The sequence below is a fragment of the Cimex lectularius genome, unplaced genomic scaffold, assembly GCF_000648675.2.
Source record: "Cimex lectularius strain Harlan isolate CLEC.00 unplaced genomic scaffold, Clec_2.1 scaffold341, whole genome shotgun sequence".
NCBI classification, from domain to species: Eukaryota; Metazoa; Arthropoda; class Insecta; order Hemiptera; family Cimicidae; genus Cimex; species Cimex lectularius.
This window is the reverse complement of record NW_019393064.1, coordinates 11,894-27,349: the sequence shown is the minus strand read 5'-3', so window position 1 is coordinate 27,349 and position 15,456 is coordinate 11,894. Positions and strand designations below refer to the sequence as shown.

At 32.8% G+C, this 15,456-nt stretch overlaps 1 protein-coding gene across 1 annotated transcript; it reads left to right on the top strand.

The window, feature by feature from the left end:
• The first annotated feature begins 189 nt into the window (after positions 1-189).
• LOC106673139 (erythroid differentiation-related factor 1) lies at positions 190-9,932 on the top strand. The gene is made up of 20 exons (XM_014405140.2): positions 190-318; positions 4,558-4,763; positions 4,890-4,995; positions 5,072-5,218; positions 5,292-5,441; positions 5,507-5,676; positions 5,753-6,012; positions 6,071-6,478; positions 6,551-6,666; positions 6,737-6,894; positions 6,963-7,139; positions 7,200-7,390; positions 7,824-7,988; positions 8,054-8,286; positions 8,346-8,495; positions 8,566-8,720; positions 8,785-8,942; positions 9,000-9,116; positions 9,173-9,287; positions 9,356-9,932. Exons 1-20 carry the CDS (start codon positions 283-285, stop codon positions 9,483-9,485), a joined length of 3,348 nt encoding a protein of 1,115 aa, XP_014260626.1. The 5' UTR covers positions 190-282; the 3' UTR covers positions 9,486-9,932.
• The last annotated feature ends 5,524 nt before the right edge of the window (positions 9,933-15,456 follow it).

The window sequence follows — 15,456 nt, the reverse complement described above, 5'->3', positions numbered from 1 at the left end:
TTATTCAAATATACATGTAGTGAATCTTCCTCAGTCATTAAACATATCCTGTTCTATGCAAGCAATTAGCAACATGCCTGAAACATGTCTATCGTTATGTACTGAAATCTGTTTCATATTTGAATAATTGCGGTAGAGTTTGTACTAAGTGTGGGAGGCCAAAAAAGGTTCCGACTTCTCAGGTTGTTCACATTTAATTACTAATATGGTACTATAGTACTTGTGAGGTGTTATCCAATGGTTTCAACGTATAATTAAAGTTCCAATGGTTATTGATCTAGAATGACGTCCGTCAACGATGACATACCATTCGAACACGTACTGTTATTTATTTTATCATTTATTATTTGGATTGAGCTCATCTTTTGTTATATTGTTTTAGTTTAATGCTTAGCATGTTATAAGGATCGTTATGACGTTGCACATAGCACACAACTTCATACTAACATTTGTGTATATGTTTAAATTTAAATAATCGTAGATTGTAACTAAATAATTAAATAAGTAATTAGTTTAAGTTGTCAATATTTTTATAAATAAACTTAGAAACCGTATATTTTATATTATCATAACAATTCAGGGAAAGCAGTAGAAAGAATATTTTCGATGAATCCCATTCTTGACTGGACTTGGCTCTATTGAAAGGCAATATTTAATTTTTTTATTGTTTGTAATTGTTTAAAAATTAACTCCTTAGAAGCTAAATATTGTCACATTGAATTTTCAAAATTTGCCTAAGTCGTCACTTATTTTAACGGGCAACATTTGGTTATTACTCATTATGTGTCTGGAGAGTAAAAGTGACAATGGATGGGGCGAGGCCTGACTTGTACGTTTGTATCGAGTGTTGTGTTTATGTTGATTTATTGTAATTTATTAGCATGAAAGGAAAGGGTTGTTTAATTCCACCCTGAGGAATTTCGAGCATTCTGAGGTGAGCGATACATTCAGAGAGTAAAAGTAAGTGATTAGCGAGAACGGGTTCAACCCTGCCTCGAGGAATATCTAGTAATGAGGATGCTGGGGTGAATGTGACCAGACTTCTTTGTTTATGGTGATGTATGTATATGTATAGTGTTTTATTTTGTTTATTTTGACAAACTGAGGTACAAGAAGCTAGCATTTTAAGATATCAACTTAGTTTTCGTGCAAAAGCATAGAGTCAGTAACAGATCGAGATGCTCAAATGGTTGCAGGTTGAAAAATACATGTCAAAGACCAGGAAAAGGAGTACAAACATACAGAGGGATGGCGACCTTAGCTGTTTGTCAGTCCCTAAACTTCCCACATTATTATTGCTCTTTTCGGTGCAACAAACTTAAATGTTATAGCCTTGGTTTATTCAAGTGGAAATTAGTGTTTGTGGCAGAAGGCTGAATTTGATCAAAACCAATTGTACAAACAATCAAAATTTTCACTGTTCCATAATTCACTGAGGAAAGACACGCATTTTTTTTAGAAAACTTCTTGCATTAACATATAACATTGTAGCTTTAGTTTATCAATGAAAAAAAATCCTAGTTGATATTTTTTATTCATCAAATCAGACAAAAAGCTGTATAGATTAAAAGTAATTTTTTAAATATTGAGAAATTTGAATAGAATTTTTTGTGGTTTAGAACAGCAAGGTTTTTAACCCATGTTTTCTTTGTTGTGCTTTAATATTTGGTGCTTAAATATGTTTTTAGATGAAATAAGCAAGTAAAAAAAGTAGTGTATTTATTTAATCAAACAAGTATAAATGAATGTTTCTTGAAAAAACTAGTATTATTTTGTTATTGACTAAAGCTAATTTTTGTTTGCTTTAGAAGTCTAAATATTCCTGTCTTTACTTGTTTTTTTCTCCTTGGTTGTGTTTTTCATTAAGTATGTGGTAGGAAGTAGGCTTATTGAACTTTCAACAATCATATTACTTAAAACAATTTATTTTAAACTTTTCGGGACTGCATCATACTCAGACATTTTTCATACATAGTGCTATTGGAAATTCTTGGATTTAGAACTGGAGCGTTTTCACATGAATAGAATCGCTGAGGATGAGACAGGTGTGTTTCCAAAAAGGTTTATAATAAATTGTTTAAAAAAAAAGGCTGTTAAAAGTTCAAGAAGCTTACTTTTGAGTCTTTTTTCAATGCCTGCAGCAAAACCCCATCTCCAAAAATAATCCAATATTTCTTTGAGTTGTCAGTATATCAGAAAGATTCTTCCTTATAACAATTGAAAGAAAGTGTGCTGGGCCCATAATCCAGATGTCCATGGATAAAAAAAAAATTTTGAAATGTTTTGTGGTTTAGAAAAGCAAGGTTTTTACCCCTTGTTTTCTTAGTTGTGCTTTAAAGTTTGATGGTTTGGTTTTTAGATAAAATATGCATGTGGAAAGTAATGTATTTAATCGGACAAATTTGAATGAACGTTGTTTTGATAATAAAGTAAGTAAAGATTCTTGTAAAAACTAGTTTTATTTTTAATAATCTAAAGCTAATTTTTGTCTGTTTTAGAAGAATAATTTTTTTTGCTACCATTATTTATAGGAGATGGTTAAATGTGAACGCAAAATAATAAATACAAAATTGAAAAAAAATACTCAGCATTGTTGAGATTTTTGAACAAAAAATACATTTATAATTATTAAAAAAAGGCTAGGAAGCTGAAAAATAAATAAATAAATAAATTTTTTATTAAAGTGTTATCATTATCCACCATTTTTGTACTCACAAATAATCTGGATCTGGATCAGTTGTCATCTGTCAAACTTTCAACGTATTTTAAGGACATCATCAGGACAAAGCTTTCTTTCTTAAAGATGCCAACAAATTGACATAATTAAGTTTTTAATGGATGGTTTCTAATTTCTTTGAAGACTTGAAGATTGCCAAGGATGATGGTATTGTTGGACTTAAAAGAAAGAATTTATTTTTTCATCCAGGCCATATTGAGATCCAGTTATGCATGAAAAATGTGTAAACAAATCCATTCCAGAGTTTAGTAGTCCAAATTAGTAGATGCCAGTTGTCCTAATCCTTTCCTTCCAAGATTGTACTGGTTTGATGGCATCATAGTGGATGCCAAGATCATAGTGGTATTTTATTTATGGCAAGAAACCTCTCTTGAAGAAGAGATGTTGAGTTGTACAAATTAGTTGATGACATGTCCAAAATAGCACATGGTGCCAGTTGTAAGAAAAGATCATACACTTTGGAATCCCGAACTTGTTTTCACTCAGAGACCTTCTCTCTTCGATAGTGTCAGGAATCAGATTTATAGACCAATAAGCCTCTTTCCTATTTTATCCAAAATATTCTAATTTAATTAAAAGATTTAATGCTCATAGTCTACTCAAAACAATTAATTCTTAATCATAAATCATTTCAATTAATTATTCTTCTGAGAACCCACGACCTTCGGCTATCCCGCTCGAGACCCATTTTATTAAGAGGCCAAACTTTTTCATCTCAACCAAGACTTTACATAAAAAGAATAATAAATTGAAATAATTAATATGGCCAATTATGACTGCTAAACAAATATGATGTAATGATATATTTGGTTCCTTCCATTCTACAGTTCAGCAGGGCTAAATAGTCAATAAGATATTCTCAGCTCCAGAAAACAAGCAATATTGCTCAGCTGTATTTATAAACATTAAGGAAGCAGCGAGTGTGGCACTCCGGTGTCCTTTTCAAATTAAAAAATATCTTTCCACACCTACTATCTCATACTGAAGTCCTTCTTTTGGATCACTGGTTTAAAGTGAGAATCGGCTCTGATTTTTCCATCATCAAGTAATCAAAGCTGGCATTTTGCAAGGATCCTAGGGTCAGTCCTCTACACAATTTACACTGATGACATACATTCATTTCTTGATTCCCACCATTATAATCCTCCACTGTTTTAGGTGGTGATGCCTTCATGACTTCCTACCTTGGCATTATCCTAGCCCCAAATGTACACTTGACATCGCCAAAAGACTTATTTGGAACTTCCTCACTCGACTCAAAAGACTATTTGATAATAAATAAAAAATCTCACTTCAAAACAAATGCTTAATTTACAAATTACTATTACAACCAATCTAGATGTGGGTAATATTCGTACCTCCAAAGAATCCAGTCACTACAGTCCAAAATCGTTCCAACCATTGCCCAAGCTTACTATCAACACCGCAAGAAATTGGTACTGATGTCGCCATAAATCCTTGGACTAGCATGCCAACACCTATCCTCTAAGATGCTTAAAGTGGCAATGGCCTAGCAATTTCTTCCCTAGTGAGTTAAGTGGATAGTGCTTTGTAGTAATGTCATGGATTACTTCTCCCACCCTTATAATATTATAATTTGAAATTCATAAATATAACAGTTACTTGTAGCACTCTAGAACTTTTGTTTCATAATAATAATCATAAAAAAAATAAAAAATTTTTTATGCTTTTTAGGTTAAAACTGTAGTGGTCTTCCCAATGATAGTGGTTTAGTTTAAAGAAAACCCAGAAATTATTGTTTTGAACTTTATATATTTCACTTGATCTGCCTTTAAATTATAATTGTTTTGTTTTTTCAGCCGACGGGTTTGGGACCGTCTTCAAATCGACAGTCACCTGTCAAATCAAATGCCATTGTTATGTACTCAGCGATCACGAATCCAGTCAGTTTTGCTACTCTACAGTCCAACACGGATATCAAACTTCCGCCTTCAAACTGGCTGAAAAGTTATGCTGACTCTTATGGCCTTAACTACTCCCTGCCGAGGACTACTGGATTCACTAGGTGAATTTGAATTGAAATGTTATGCAATGATAAAAAGCAATAATTATTGCTTCCAGTTTGACCTGATTTATATGTTACGAAACAGTTTTCCAATTGAAGGTTTTGTAATAATTGTTTTCTTTCAAGTTTTCACATGGCAAATATGTTTCCCGATTGCGTCGGGGAAGTGGATGTAGTCTCAGATGCTGAAAATATAAAAAAACTGTTGAAGATCCCTTACAGCGACAGCACGGTAATCTTAATTATATAAAAATATGCTTGGATATTCTATCACTTGCTTGTTTAAATTTTTTATTTTATTTTTTTAGGTGAGCATGATGGTTCATAGAGTGGAAAATACTTTGCTGATCGACGAATTTGATATACATAAACATCTATTATCTAGGGCTGAAAATGACTGGACTTGGCTCAGGAAATTTTTCTTCGATCACATCATTGAAACTCTGAGTGCCAAAGTAAATAATTAATAATACAGTAATTTACTGTAGTTCTCAGGGTAAAACATTAACTTATTATTTTTGCATAAAGGATAAAAGCATTTCATTACGAGAGAAAAGTAGGTATGCTCTACAACAAAAATCGTTGGTGTCTAAATTTCTCCACTACAGTCTTGTGGAGCCAGAAGAAGAAGTTGAGACAAATGATCTACCTTTGAATACCCCATCTTTACCTTTAACAGTGAATTTTTAAATATATTTTTTACATATAATTATTCAATGAATTATAATTTAATATTTTCCAAGAGAGAGCCAGCTCTCCCGGAGCCACCCCTCGAAGAAGGGTTACCAGATTCATCAAATTACAAGTACATTCGTAATGTTGTGTGGTCCTTTGAGGATATCCAGATGCTTCTTGGGACAGATATGCCAATATTTGGAGGGCCGACAAGACCTTGTATAAGTCTGAGATTACGGTATTTTCACTTTTTAATATAAAAATTATAATTAAACGGTGAGTTGTTAAGTATTGATTATTCCAATTATTTTTAGAGATGCGACAAAACCAATTAGTGTTTTAACCGGTATCGATTATTGGTTGGATAATTTAATGTCAAATGTACCAGAAGTGGTTATGTGCTACCATTTAGATGGGATTGTTCAAAAGTATGAGCTGATCAAGACAGAGGACCTACCTCATCTTGCTGAGTCCAGATTTTCGCCAAAACTCATTAGAGATGTAGCTCAAAACATTTTATCATTTTTAAAATCAAATGCGACAAAGGCTGGTCATACCTACTGGCTGTTCAAAGGCATGTAACATTTTAATAATATGGAAATCAGAAATATTCACGAAAGTTATTTTTTTAGGAACAAATGATGATGCTGTTAAACTTTATGATTTAACATCTCTCTGTTCGGATACGTTGGAAGAAAAGGGGCAGAATCCATTCACAGTCCCAGTTGGGATGCTCTTGTACAGGGTTGCCAGGAATATGAAGGCAAACGGTGGTGAAGGCCAATTGGCCACGATACGGATTTTGCTGAAAAATTGCCTTTCACTTCTTGATAAAGAGAAATACCCTCATATTGTCACTTCAGCACATTTTATTCTTTCAGATGTTTATGTCCCTTGTGATACTGATCCATCATCACCTGAATTGCTGGTACTTCCCGAATCAGGAGAAGATGTTGATGAAGGGGAAGACGACAGCGATTCAGGTATTTTAAGGTCCGTTCCCGTTACAGATCTTTGTGTTTCGAATTATACAAGCATCAGTAAGTTTTTGCAAAAATATATACTTTGTAAAATATATTAAATTTTTAATGATTATTTATGTTTGTACTTAGACAATAAATACAGCCCACCACCGATGACAGGCGGGCTTGAAGAAAGATGTAATTTAGCTCTTCAGCATGTCAGCGAAGGCTTAGATTGCCTTCAATACTTTGAGAAATCTAATTTCGTATGTGATAAAAATTTAATCATTCATAAAAAATAATTATTTAATTGAAAACTAATTTAAAACATTTTAGAAGCCACAGGAAAAAATAAAAAAAGAAGAAGAGGAACCAAAAATGGCCAAACCTTTTGAAGCGATTCCTATGCCATATTCAAAATTGGACCAAAAAGAAAAAAATAAAAAGAAGAGGAACAACTCAGAAAAAGAAAATGACTCAGAACAAGATGATGGGTATTTTTTTGACACTAAAAGAAAAAACTAAATTAAAAAGATTTTATTATACATATTTTTAATTTTAGGGAGAGCAAATCTTTAAAAACACTTCTTTGTCGCACCTCACATGAAACAATGCCAACATGGCAGAAATCAGATAAATCTGATATTAATTCCTGGAAATATCATTTGAGCTGTTTATTGACAAAAAAGGCTTGCCTTGTTTATTCAATTCTCATAGAAAAAGAAATTTTAATGGAAAGGTAATTTTGTTAGCCGTTTGGTATAATTTATAAAATTCAAATTTATTTTTAAAATTTCAGATACCATTTAGCGCTGAAACACATCCAAGGCGTGCTTAGGTGCTGTGGCAAAAATAAAGATCTTGTAGGTTTAATGTTAAATAGAGCTGGCGACTGTTTTTTTAACTCTGCAAACAAACCAGAATTGTGTCAAACAGAGGCTGACAAATATCCCACAGTAGAACGACCTGGGCAGTCTCTTTATGAAAAAGGTGAAATTTATAATTTAATATTAGAAAATAGAACAAAATGATCATGAAAATGTACGCTATGATTAATTATTAATTTGAGGCCAGCTGCTCTTGGATTTTGGAACATAATCACGATCAATAGTTAATCAAAGTTGAGCAGATCATATGCAGTTTTATAAATGTACACCATTTAACTGTTTAATACAGTCGAACTCCCCAAATGGACATTTCTAATAACTGGACAATTTTATTTTTCTTGGCATTATTCCATTTACTTTACGTAAACTTAAAAGTTAATAAAATAGAAAATAAACCTTTAATTTTCAAATTTATTTAAAATAACATACGCTTTTAAATTTTCATAAATAAAAATGTATCTTTCTTATGCTATTCTCACCAAAATGATATGAAACGACCAATATTTGCAATGTTACATATATGAATTTTCCTCCAGAACTTGAAATGATTTCAAAAACTTACGATGGGCCGGAAGATCTTTTAAATGCGAGCATTGCTTGCTATACAAGATCTTTGGAGCTGTATTATTCAATCGATACCATGAGAAAAACTGGAAATGCTTGCAATGTACTCAACACTTTTTATACAAACCGAGCTGCAGGTATTTTGCTTATTAAATAATACAAACAATACTTAATTTTTAATGTGTATTTTTAAAAATTTTAGGACTACTTCAAGAAAACAGGGATAAATTTGATGAAGCCGAGTTTGAAAAGTGTGTGACCAACGCTCATAAACTTTTGGCCCTTGGGCTCAAAAACTTCGAAGCTGTTGGTGATAAAACCAACTGTTCTCTACTCATGTGCAACATGGGAAGGCTGCATCGTTTGAAGGCTCATTCGCCTTCAGTAAATGCATCGACTCACTTATCACCCCAACAGAAACATTTTTATAATAAGGTTATTTATTTAATAAAAAATAAAAAATAACACATCTTATAATTATTATTGTACTTCAGGCACTTGAGAGCTATACAGCTGGCTTACAATACTTAGGGACGAGAAAAACTAACCCTCAAATTTGGGAGGTTGTACATTGGGAATTATCATCGGCTTTGTTCACATTTGCGACAATAACTCAAGATAATCAACCTCCTACGGTTGATAAGGTAAGGAAATCCATGTGTTTTAGATTTATTTTGACTAGTTTTCGGTTGTGTTAACAATTTTTATTTAAAGACATACAACGATGTTGAAAGAGAAGTTATTGATTTGCTTCAGCGTGCTCTTAAACATTGTGACACTACATCGAATAGTCCGTACCAATTGCTTTATCAGTATCGTGCGGCTAAATTGCACCATCGGCTCGCATCTTTGTATTATAATTCATACCGGTAAGAATAATTTGGAATAATTTGACAAGTAAATGGAATTTTTAATAAATAATTTTGCATTTAGATTTCATAGTTGTGACACTTCTAAGAAACGAGCACTTCTTCATCTTCTTGAGGTTCACTATTCGACAGCCTATTCACACTTTACACTTTTAGAAAATCCAGTCGACATGCTTAGAGTCCAGTTAGAAAGAGAGTCATTAGAAGAATATATGGCGGAAGGTAGATTTTTTAAAAGATAAAAAGTTTACAAATTATAATTATTTTGTATATTTGTAGAAGGTAAAAGCCAAAAATTAAAAAAGAAACACTACCTCAACGCTTTGAAATTGGCATCTCAGTGTAAAGAAGCCATTCAAATCATAGAGGAGTCTAATGCTGCAAAATTGGATAAAGGTTTGGCACTGATTTTTCATAATACATTTCAAAAAGTAAAGAAATAATTTTTTTAGAAAAGGAAGTCGAAGAAACAGAAGAATCCGAAGAGGAAGAAACGTTGATTACACTTTTACTTCAAAGAATCCAGTTCCTACTTAAATCTTTAATCAAATTAATTTCTGCTGACAAGTAAACATAAAATTTATAAATTTTATATCTCTAGAAAAAAATAATGAATTTTTGTTTATATATTTCAGACAGTCTGGCCCAATTGAAAAATTCAAGATGGCATATGCAGCATCATTGAAAAAAGAAGCATCAGACTCAAAAATTATTCATTTGAACAAAGTTTTAGACCTGATACAAAAAGAATGCTTAGTTTTATAAAAAGAAAAAAGAAAAACACACTGTGTTTCAAACTGGAAGACTGCTTTATCAATCTTAATATTATACATAATTTGGAAGACTGATTTATTTGTGAAGATATTAGAAGTGCCTTAATTCAAAGAAAATTGGAATCTGTATATATAATTTTTTTTCTGTATAAACTTTTACTTCAAGCTGTAGAAAAAAAGTACAATTTTTCGTTAATGTTTTTTAAAAAAATTCCCTGTGATGTTTATTGTTAATTAAAAAAAGAAATGTTAGTATTGTGATGTATACTGTTTTTAAGCTGTTGTGTTTTGGTTTTTATGCTTTTTCTTTGTTACAAGATTCTGTTCAATGTCTGTAATTGTACATTTGTGACTAAAGTAATAAGGATATTAAGTTTTGTATTTCTCCAATTTTTTCTTTTTAGTTTCTCTGTTCTAAATACATTTTTTAAAAATTTTATACACTTTTTTTAAACAAAATAAATGTGCTTAAAACTATGCTACTTATGGTAAGTCTACACAAAAATTTCAGTTTTATATTTAAAAAATCTCTTGAATAAGGTTTTTCTTCCCAATAATGTTTTGTAACAGAACTGTATTAAGTTTTGTTTTAGAAAATATATTTCAATAAAAAATAGGTTCTAATTTTTACATTAACACTTTCCTGTCTATGTTTCTTTTTCTCCAGCAAATGTTTGGCAGTTGGCAGATTTCTGTTTCAGTTTGTCCCATTTTTTTTGGGTCGTAATTAAATGGGTAGTGGCTAGTCTAAAGACCTATTATTTTCCCTATTATAGTAACTGCTTACTAGAGAGAGGTAGACTTTTGTATTCCTGGTTGAGATGTTGAGGAACTTCTGTTTACTTTTGTAAATGATGGTTCTAAACAGAACCATAAAAAACTCCTAATTTACAAAAAGTGAATCTACATACTCACTCCACCTTTATCATTTATACTTCTTTGTTTACGTTGAAACTGGTGAATTTATCCAGTGTGTGGCTCTTTCTTTCTCAGTTCATTTGTTTAGTTCTGCTCTTAGCATGCTTTGAGGTGTGCCAATTTGCAGTTCCAATGGGTGTGAGCTTCTCCTGCTTTTGCTAGCTTGTAAACCTGTTCATTTCTTATAATCCCCTCTAGCCTTGGCACCTACATTAGGGTTACCTGATTACATTTTCCCAGGAGCTGGTGATACGTTAGGCATTCCCAGATCAGCTTTGAATTGAAGGTGGGGGAACAGTGCTGCATGACTATGTGAGAATATGTATATCTACGCGTCTTTTTTAAGTATTAAAGACAGAGTTCTATTGTAAGGATCTTTCTTGGAAAATTGATGGGGTGGGTGCAAAGTTTTGCTAGGTTAAATTTGAACCAATGACTCTTGCTGTCAATTCATGTTCCACTTAATCCCATCTATATATGATAATAATTATTAGACCATGATGTCTTTTCGTTCATGAGTTTTGAGTCTATCATGATGAGTCTACCAGGATTTGTGAAAATAGTTGAAATATTAAATTGTTGATGGGTGTTGTTCTGGGTGTCAATGAAGATGTATCGAATCTGGATCCGTCTATGCTTGCAGGTTTTTGATGCTACTTGTGAGAAAAACTCAGAAATTTCCATTTCATGTGCAAAGGACCAGCATGATGAAAATATCTTTGTACGCCGCTAAACGTAGATTTGCAGGTCATTTTGAATATCCAATCAAATAATTATCTAATTGGAAAATACTAAGAGATGGGAAAATGTCAAGTTGACGAATATTCGATCAGGACAGGAGTTTACAAAGTGGGCGGTATCACCTCCAGGGGGCACAGAAACCTTTCGAAACGTAGGATGAGGCTCTGAGGCAATTTGGAGATATTGAATAATAAAGAAAGTAAGGGGCGGTTTTAATATCATGTTGAATATAATAAATTTGATTAGCATCACGAATCAACTTGTTTAGAATGCAGATTTAATTACAAAAGGTAGATGACCACCTTTTTAAAAGGATTGTTAGGCGGTGACACGGCAAAAACCTATTTTCGAATGTTTGGTGAACCAGACCATGAGTAGATTCTCTTGTCATTATTTACTCTCTCTGATCGGCCTATTCTCGCTTTCTTTTTCAACACATTTCGTTATAACTGTATTCTCGTGTACCAAACCGCTTTACATCTAACCTCGTACTTCTTGTTCTTCATTGAAGTAAAGAAACACATCTGACCAAAGTAACGTGTTTCTTCATTTGGAGATGTGAAAATGTAAACAGATCGATATTTTTAATAATAAAACAAAGATTTGAGTTTCAGTGATGCTGTCCGCAAAGGAAATTCAAGGGTCAAATTTGCTTTTTACCACTAATTTAACATCTCAGAACGACACTGTTGGCTTGATTATATTGCCATAATATTAAGATATAAATACCAAATTGTGCCGTCAAAGAACCCACAAATAATTCAAATAACAAAATGTATAATAAAGATGTACGTCAAAATGAGAACCAATTCTATATTTGTTTTATTCCAAAGATTTATTCCAATAATATTGAATTCGAATATTCTTAAAAAGCCTCAATTTAGGTATGTACATAGTTTTATATCGTTTAAACGAATTTTAACAGCTATAAAGCGATTTGTTGTTTTGAAAACAAGTAAAACGGATAATAACAAAATTAAAAAACAAGCAAAAACTGGTGAAAATTAATATAATTAACGATTTGGATAAATCAATAAATAATGTAAACATAATACCAACATCATACAAAATATATATAAAAAATAATTTTAAAAAAAATTAATTAATAAAATTANAAACAAGCTAAAACTGGTGAAAATTAATATAATTAACAATTTGGATAAATTAATAAATAATGTAAACATAATACCAACATCATACAAAATATAAAAATAATAATATTAATAATTTAAGAAAAATTAATTAATAAAATTATAAAACAAAAATAAAATTACATATAAATAAATTAACGAATAAACTCTTATAATAATTCTTTAATTCCATAAAAATGTCTATACTACAGTGGAATTTAAATGGCCTTAACTTCCGCCGAAATGAGATACAATATTTAATTTCAAAACTAGACTGCTCAATACTTTGTTTACAGGAAACCAACTTAAAACCTACTGATGATACCAGTTTTCGGGGTTTTTCACTTCTGAGAAAGGACTTTACTGATGGACAAATTGCATGTGGCGGTGTGTGCATTCTGATTAAGAATAACATACCGTACAAAAGTATAAACATAACCCCAATTTACAAATAGTGGCGGCAAGAATAATGCAGCCTCCACACTTCACTATTTGTTCTGTGTACCTTTCACCTAACCAATCAATCTCATTTGAGGAGTTAGAAATAGCATTCAACCAGCTGCCACGGCCACTGATTGTCCTCGGAGATTGATAACGCCCATAATCAGTTGTGGGGGGGGGAGATAGGTAAATGGCGGGGAAGAATGGTTGAATTATTAATTGAACGATTCGGCCTGAATATTTTGAATGATACTTCCCCCACATTTCTGCGCTCGGTCCGGTAAACCCTCTATAATTAAGATCTATTATTGTGACTTTGTGAGCCCAACGATGCACCCTCATTTGACCTGGTACTCTGAAGGATGCCCATGGCAGTGACCATTTTCCAATTGTGATTTGCATATTGCCCCAGAGGCAACAAACTGTTAACCATCCATGTGCATGGAAAATCAAAAAAGCAAACTGGTCACTATATCAACAGACAGTTCATCTTGGTAATTTAGATACAGAAAGCATTGATATAGATAGATTGATCGAAAACCTAAATAAGAAACTAACAGAAGGTGCACAAGTAGCCGTCCCGAGATCGGCACCCTCTGAAAGGAATCGACGAAAAAATGTCCTTTGGTGGAATGAGGAGTGTAAACGAGTAGTGAAAGAGAAAAAGATGTCTAAGTGTATTTCTTCGCAGGCCATCTAGCTTTAATCTAAATAAATACATTATAGCTAGGAAGCATGCTAGATACACAATTAGAAATAGTAAAAGAGAATCTTGGAAGAAATTTCTTGAAAGTACCACCTCTAGCACACCAGTTTCAGTTTTTTGGGATACCATACGTAAATAAGGGGTTGTGGTAACACTACAACAATTACGTACATCGAATTAAGCGATGGACGGTGCATTGCGGATTCCAAAACCATAGCTGAGACTTTTGCCGAACATTATCAAAATGTCTCTTCTTCAGCAAATTTTGACGATTCGTTCATCACCATAAAAAACAATCGAGAAATGTCACCCATAATCGTCACACCAAACTCCTCCGACCCACTAAATTACCCTTTCACACCTGTGGAATTCGCAGTGGCCCATAGTTCTAGTAGCGATACGTCCCCGGGACCCGACTATTTGTATTAGCTTCATTAAGAACTTGAAAGGAACTGATAAAATGGTCATTCTTAAAATAATTAACAGGATTTATTTAACTGGGGAATTCCCGAATATTTGGAAAATGGCAATTACCATACCATTACTAAAAGCAGATAAGCCAGAACACGAAGTTAAAAGCTATCGCCCTATACCTTAACATCTGAGTCCTCTGTTCCGATTTTTGTAGGAAACAGGGTAGTTTTATGTTATACAGTAACGATAATTTTTCGATGGCAGAATATTAAGTACCTAATCGATCATCAATTAATGTAATTATATAGTATGTGTAAAAGGTGATGGAGGAATATCGAGTACTCCACCATGTTAATTGAATGAATTGTATATAAATAGGAGAGAATGCATTTAAGAATGAACTTGAGTATAAACATGTTTGGAACTGCATGCGTTGAATGCTGAATTGATCTAGCTGTTGAAACAACAGACATAAACCCCGTAGGCTGGACGGATAATACCGAGGTCTACCCCCCGACTGTCAACACCTGGAGTTGATGATTCTCAAAGTAGCCGGCAATTTATTAATAAACTGCAAAAGCTGGATTGTGGACTGCGAGAAGCAATAGACTCAACTCTGCAAATATTTATGTATACATACATGTATAGGGTTGTCCGTTTCCAAGTTGAAGGTTTTTAGTAAATTTATTATACAAAAACAAAATCATTTTATTCTAAGTATTTTTTACATATTTTGACCAACGCGTGAACAACTTTTTAAAGCCGGAACTGAAGAATTCTGAGCTTTGAAATGAAAGAAAGTCTGTAAACGCTGTTTGGACTCGAACATCATTTTTAAAACGTTTTCCTTTGACGAAGTTGTTTAAATTCCTAAACAGGTGAAAATCTGTTGGAGACAAGTCTGGAGAATTTGTGTCGATTTACGGTGTAGGGTAAATCCGTACGTACCTAATGTCCGACAATGCGCGAACTGCCTTTGTTTCAACCATTTTAAAGATCAATGCCGAGCAAAAAGCAGATGCGATGTTTGCGGGCTTACACACATAGACAATGTAGAATGTACACGCACATTATTTTCAGTTACGGCTGAGTTATCGAAAACAAACAAACAGATACAACCCCAAAACGCGAATATTACTCAAGCAATAAATCATTTGCAGGAATCATTCACACAACTAAATTTGGCCCTTAGAACAAAAGAAAATATTGTTCCTCAAGAAAATAACCCGCGGCTGGGGACGCCAGCGGTGACAGAGCGCGATGAGGCTTCAGACGACAAAAACATTCACGAAAATAGTAATTCCGAGCCAAAAAAACAATGAAGTAGAGTCGTCTGCACTTCAAAAGCCTAATAAGTTACCACTATATTTAGAAGAGTAATAAACAAAATCCCGAAATTTGTTACAAACAACCCGTGGTCTATTTTGTCCTTCCTAGAGAAATTATATGAAGTAAACATGACGACTCCAGAATGATTTAACGAAATATTCAAAAGAATTGTCATTGCCCAGACAAACCCAATTTTAAGCGTAATTTTGAGCTGAAACACAAAACAAATCACCACCTTTGAACATGTGAAACAATTACTTCATTAATGAACTAATAGATGTTCG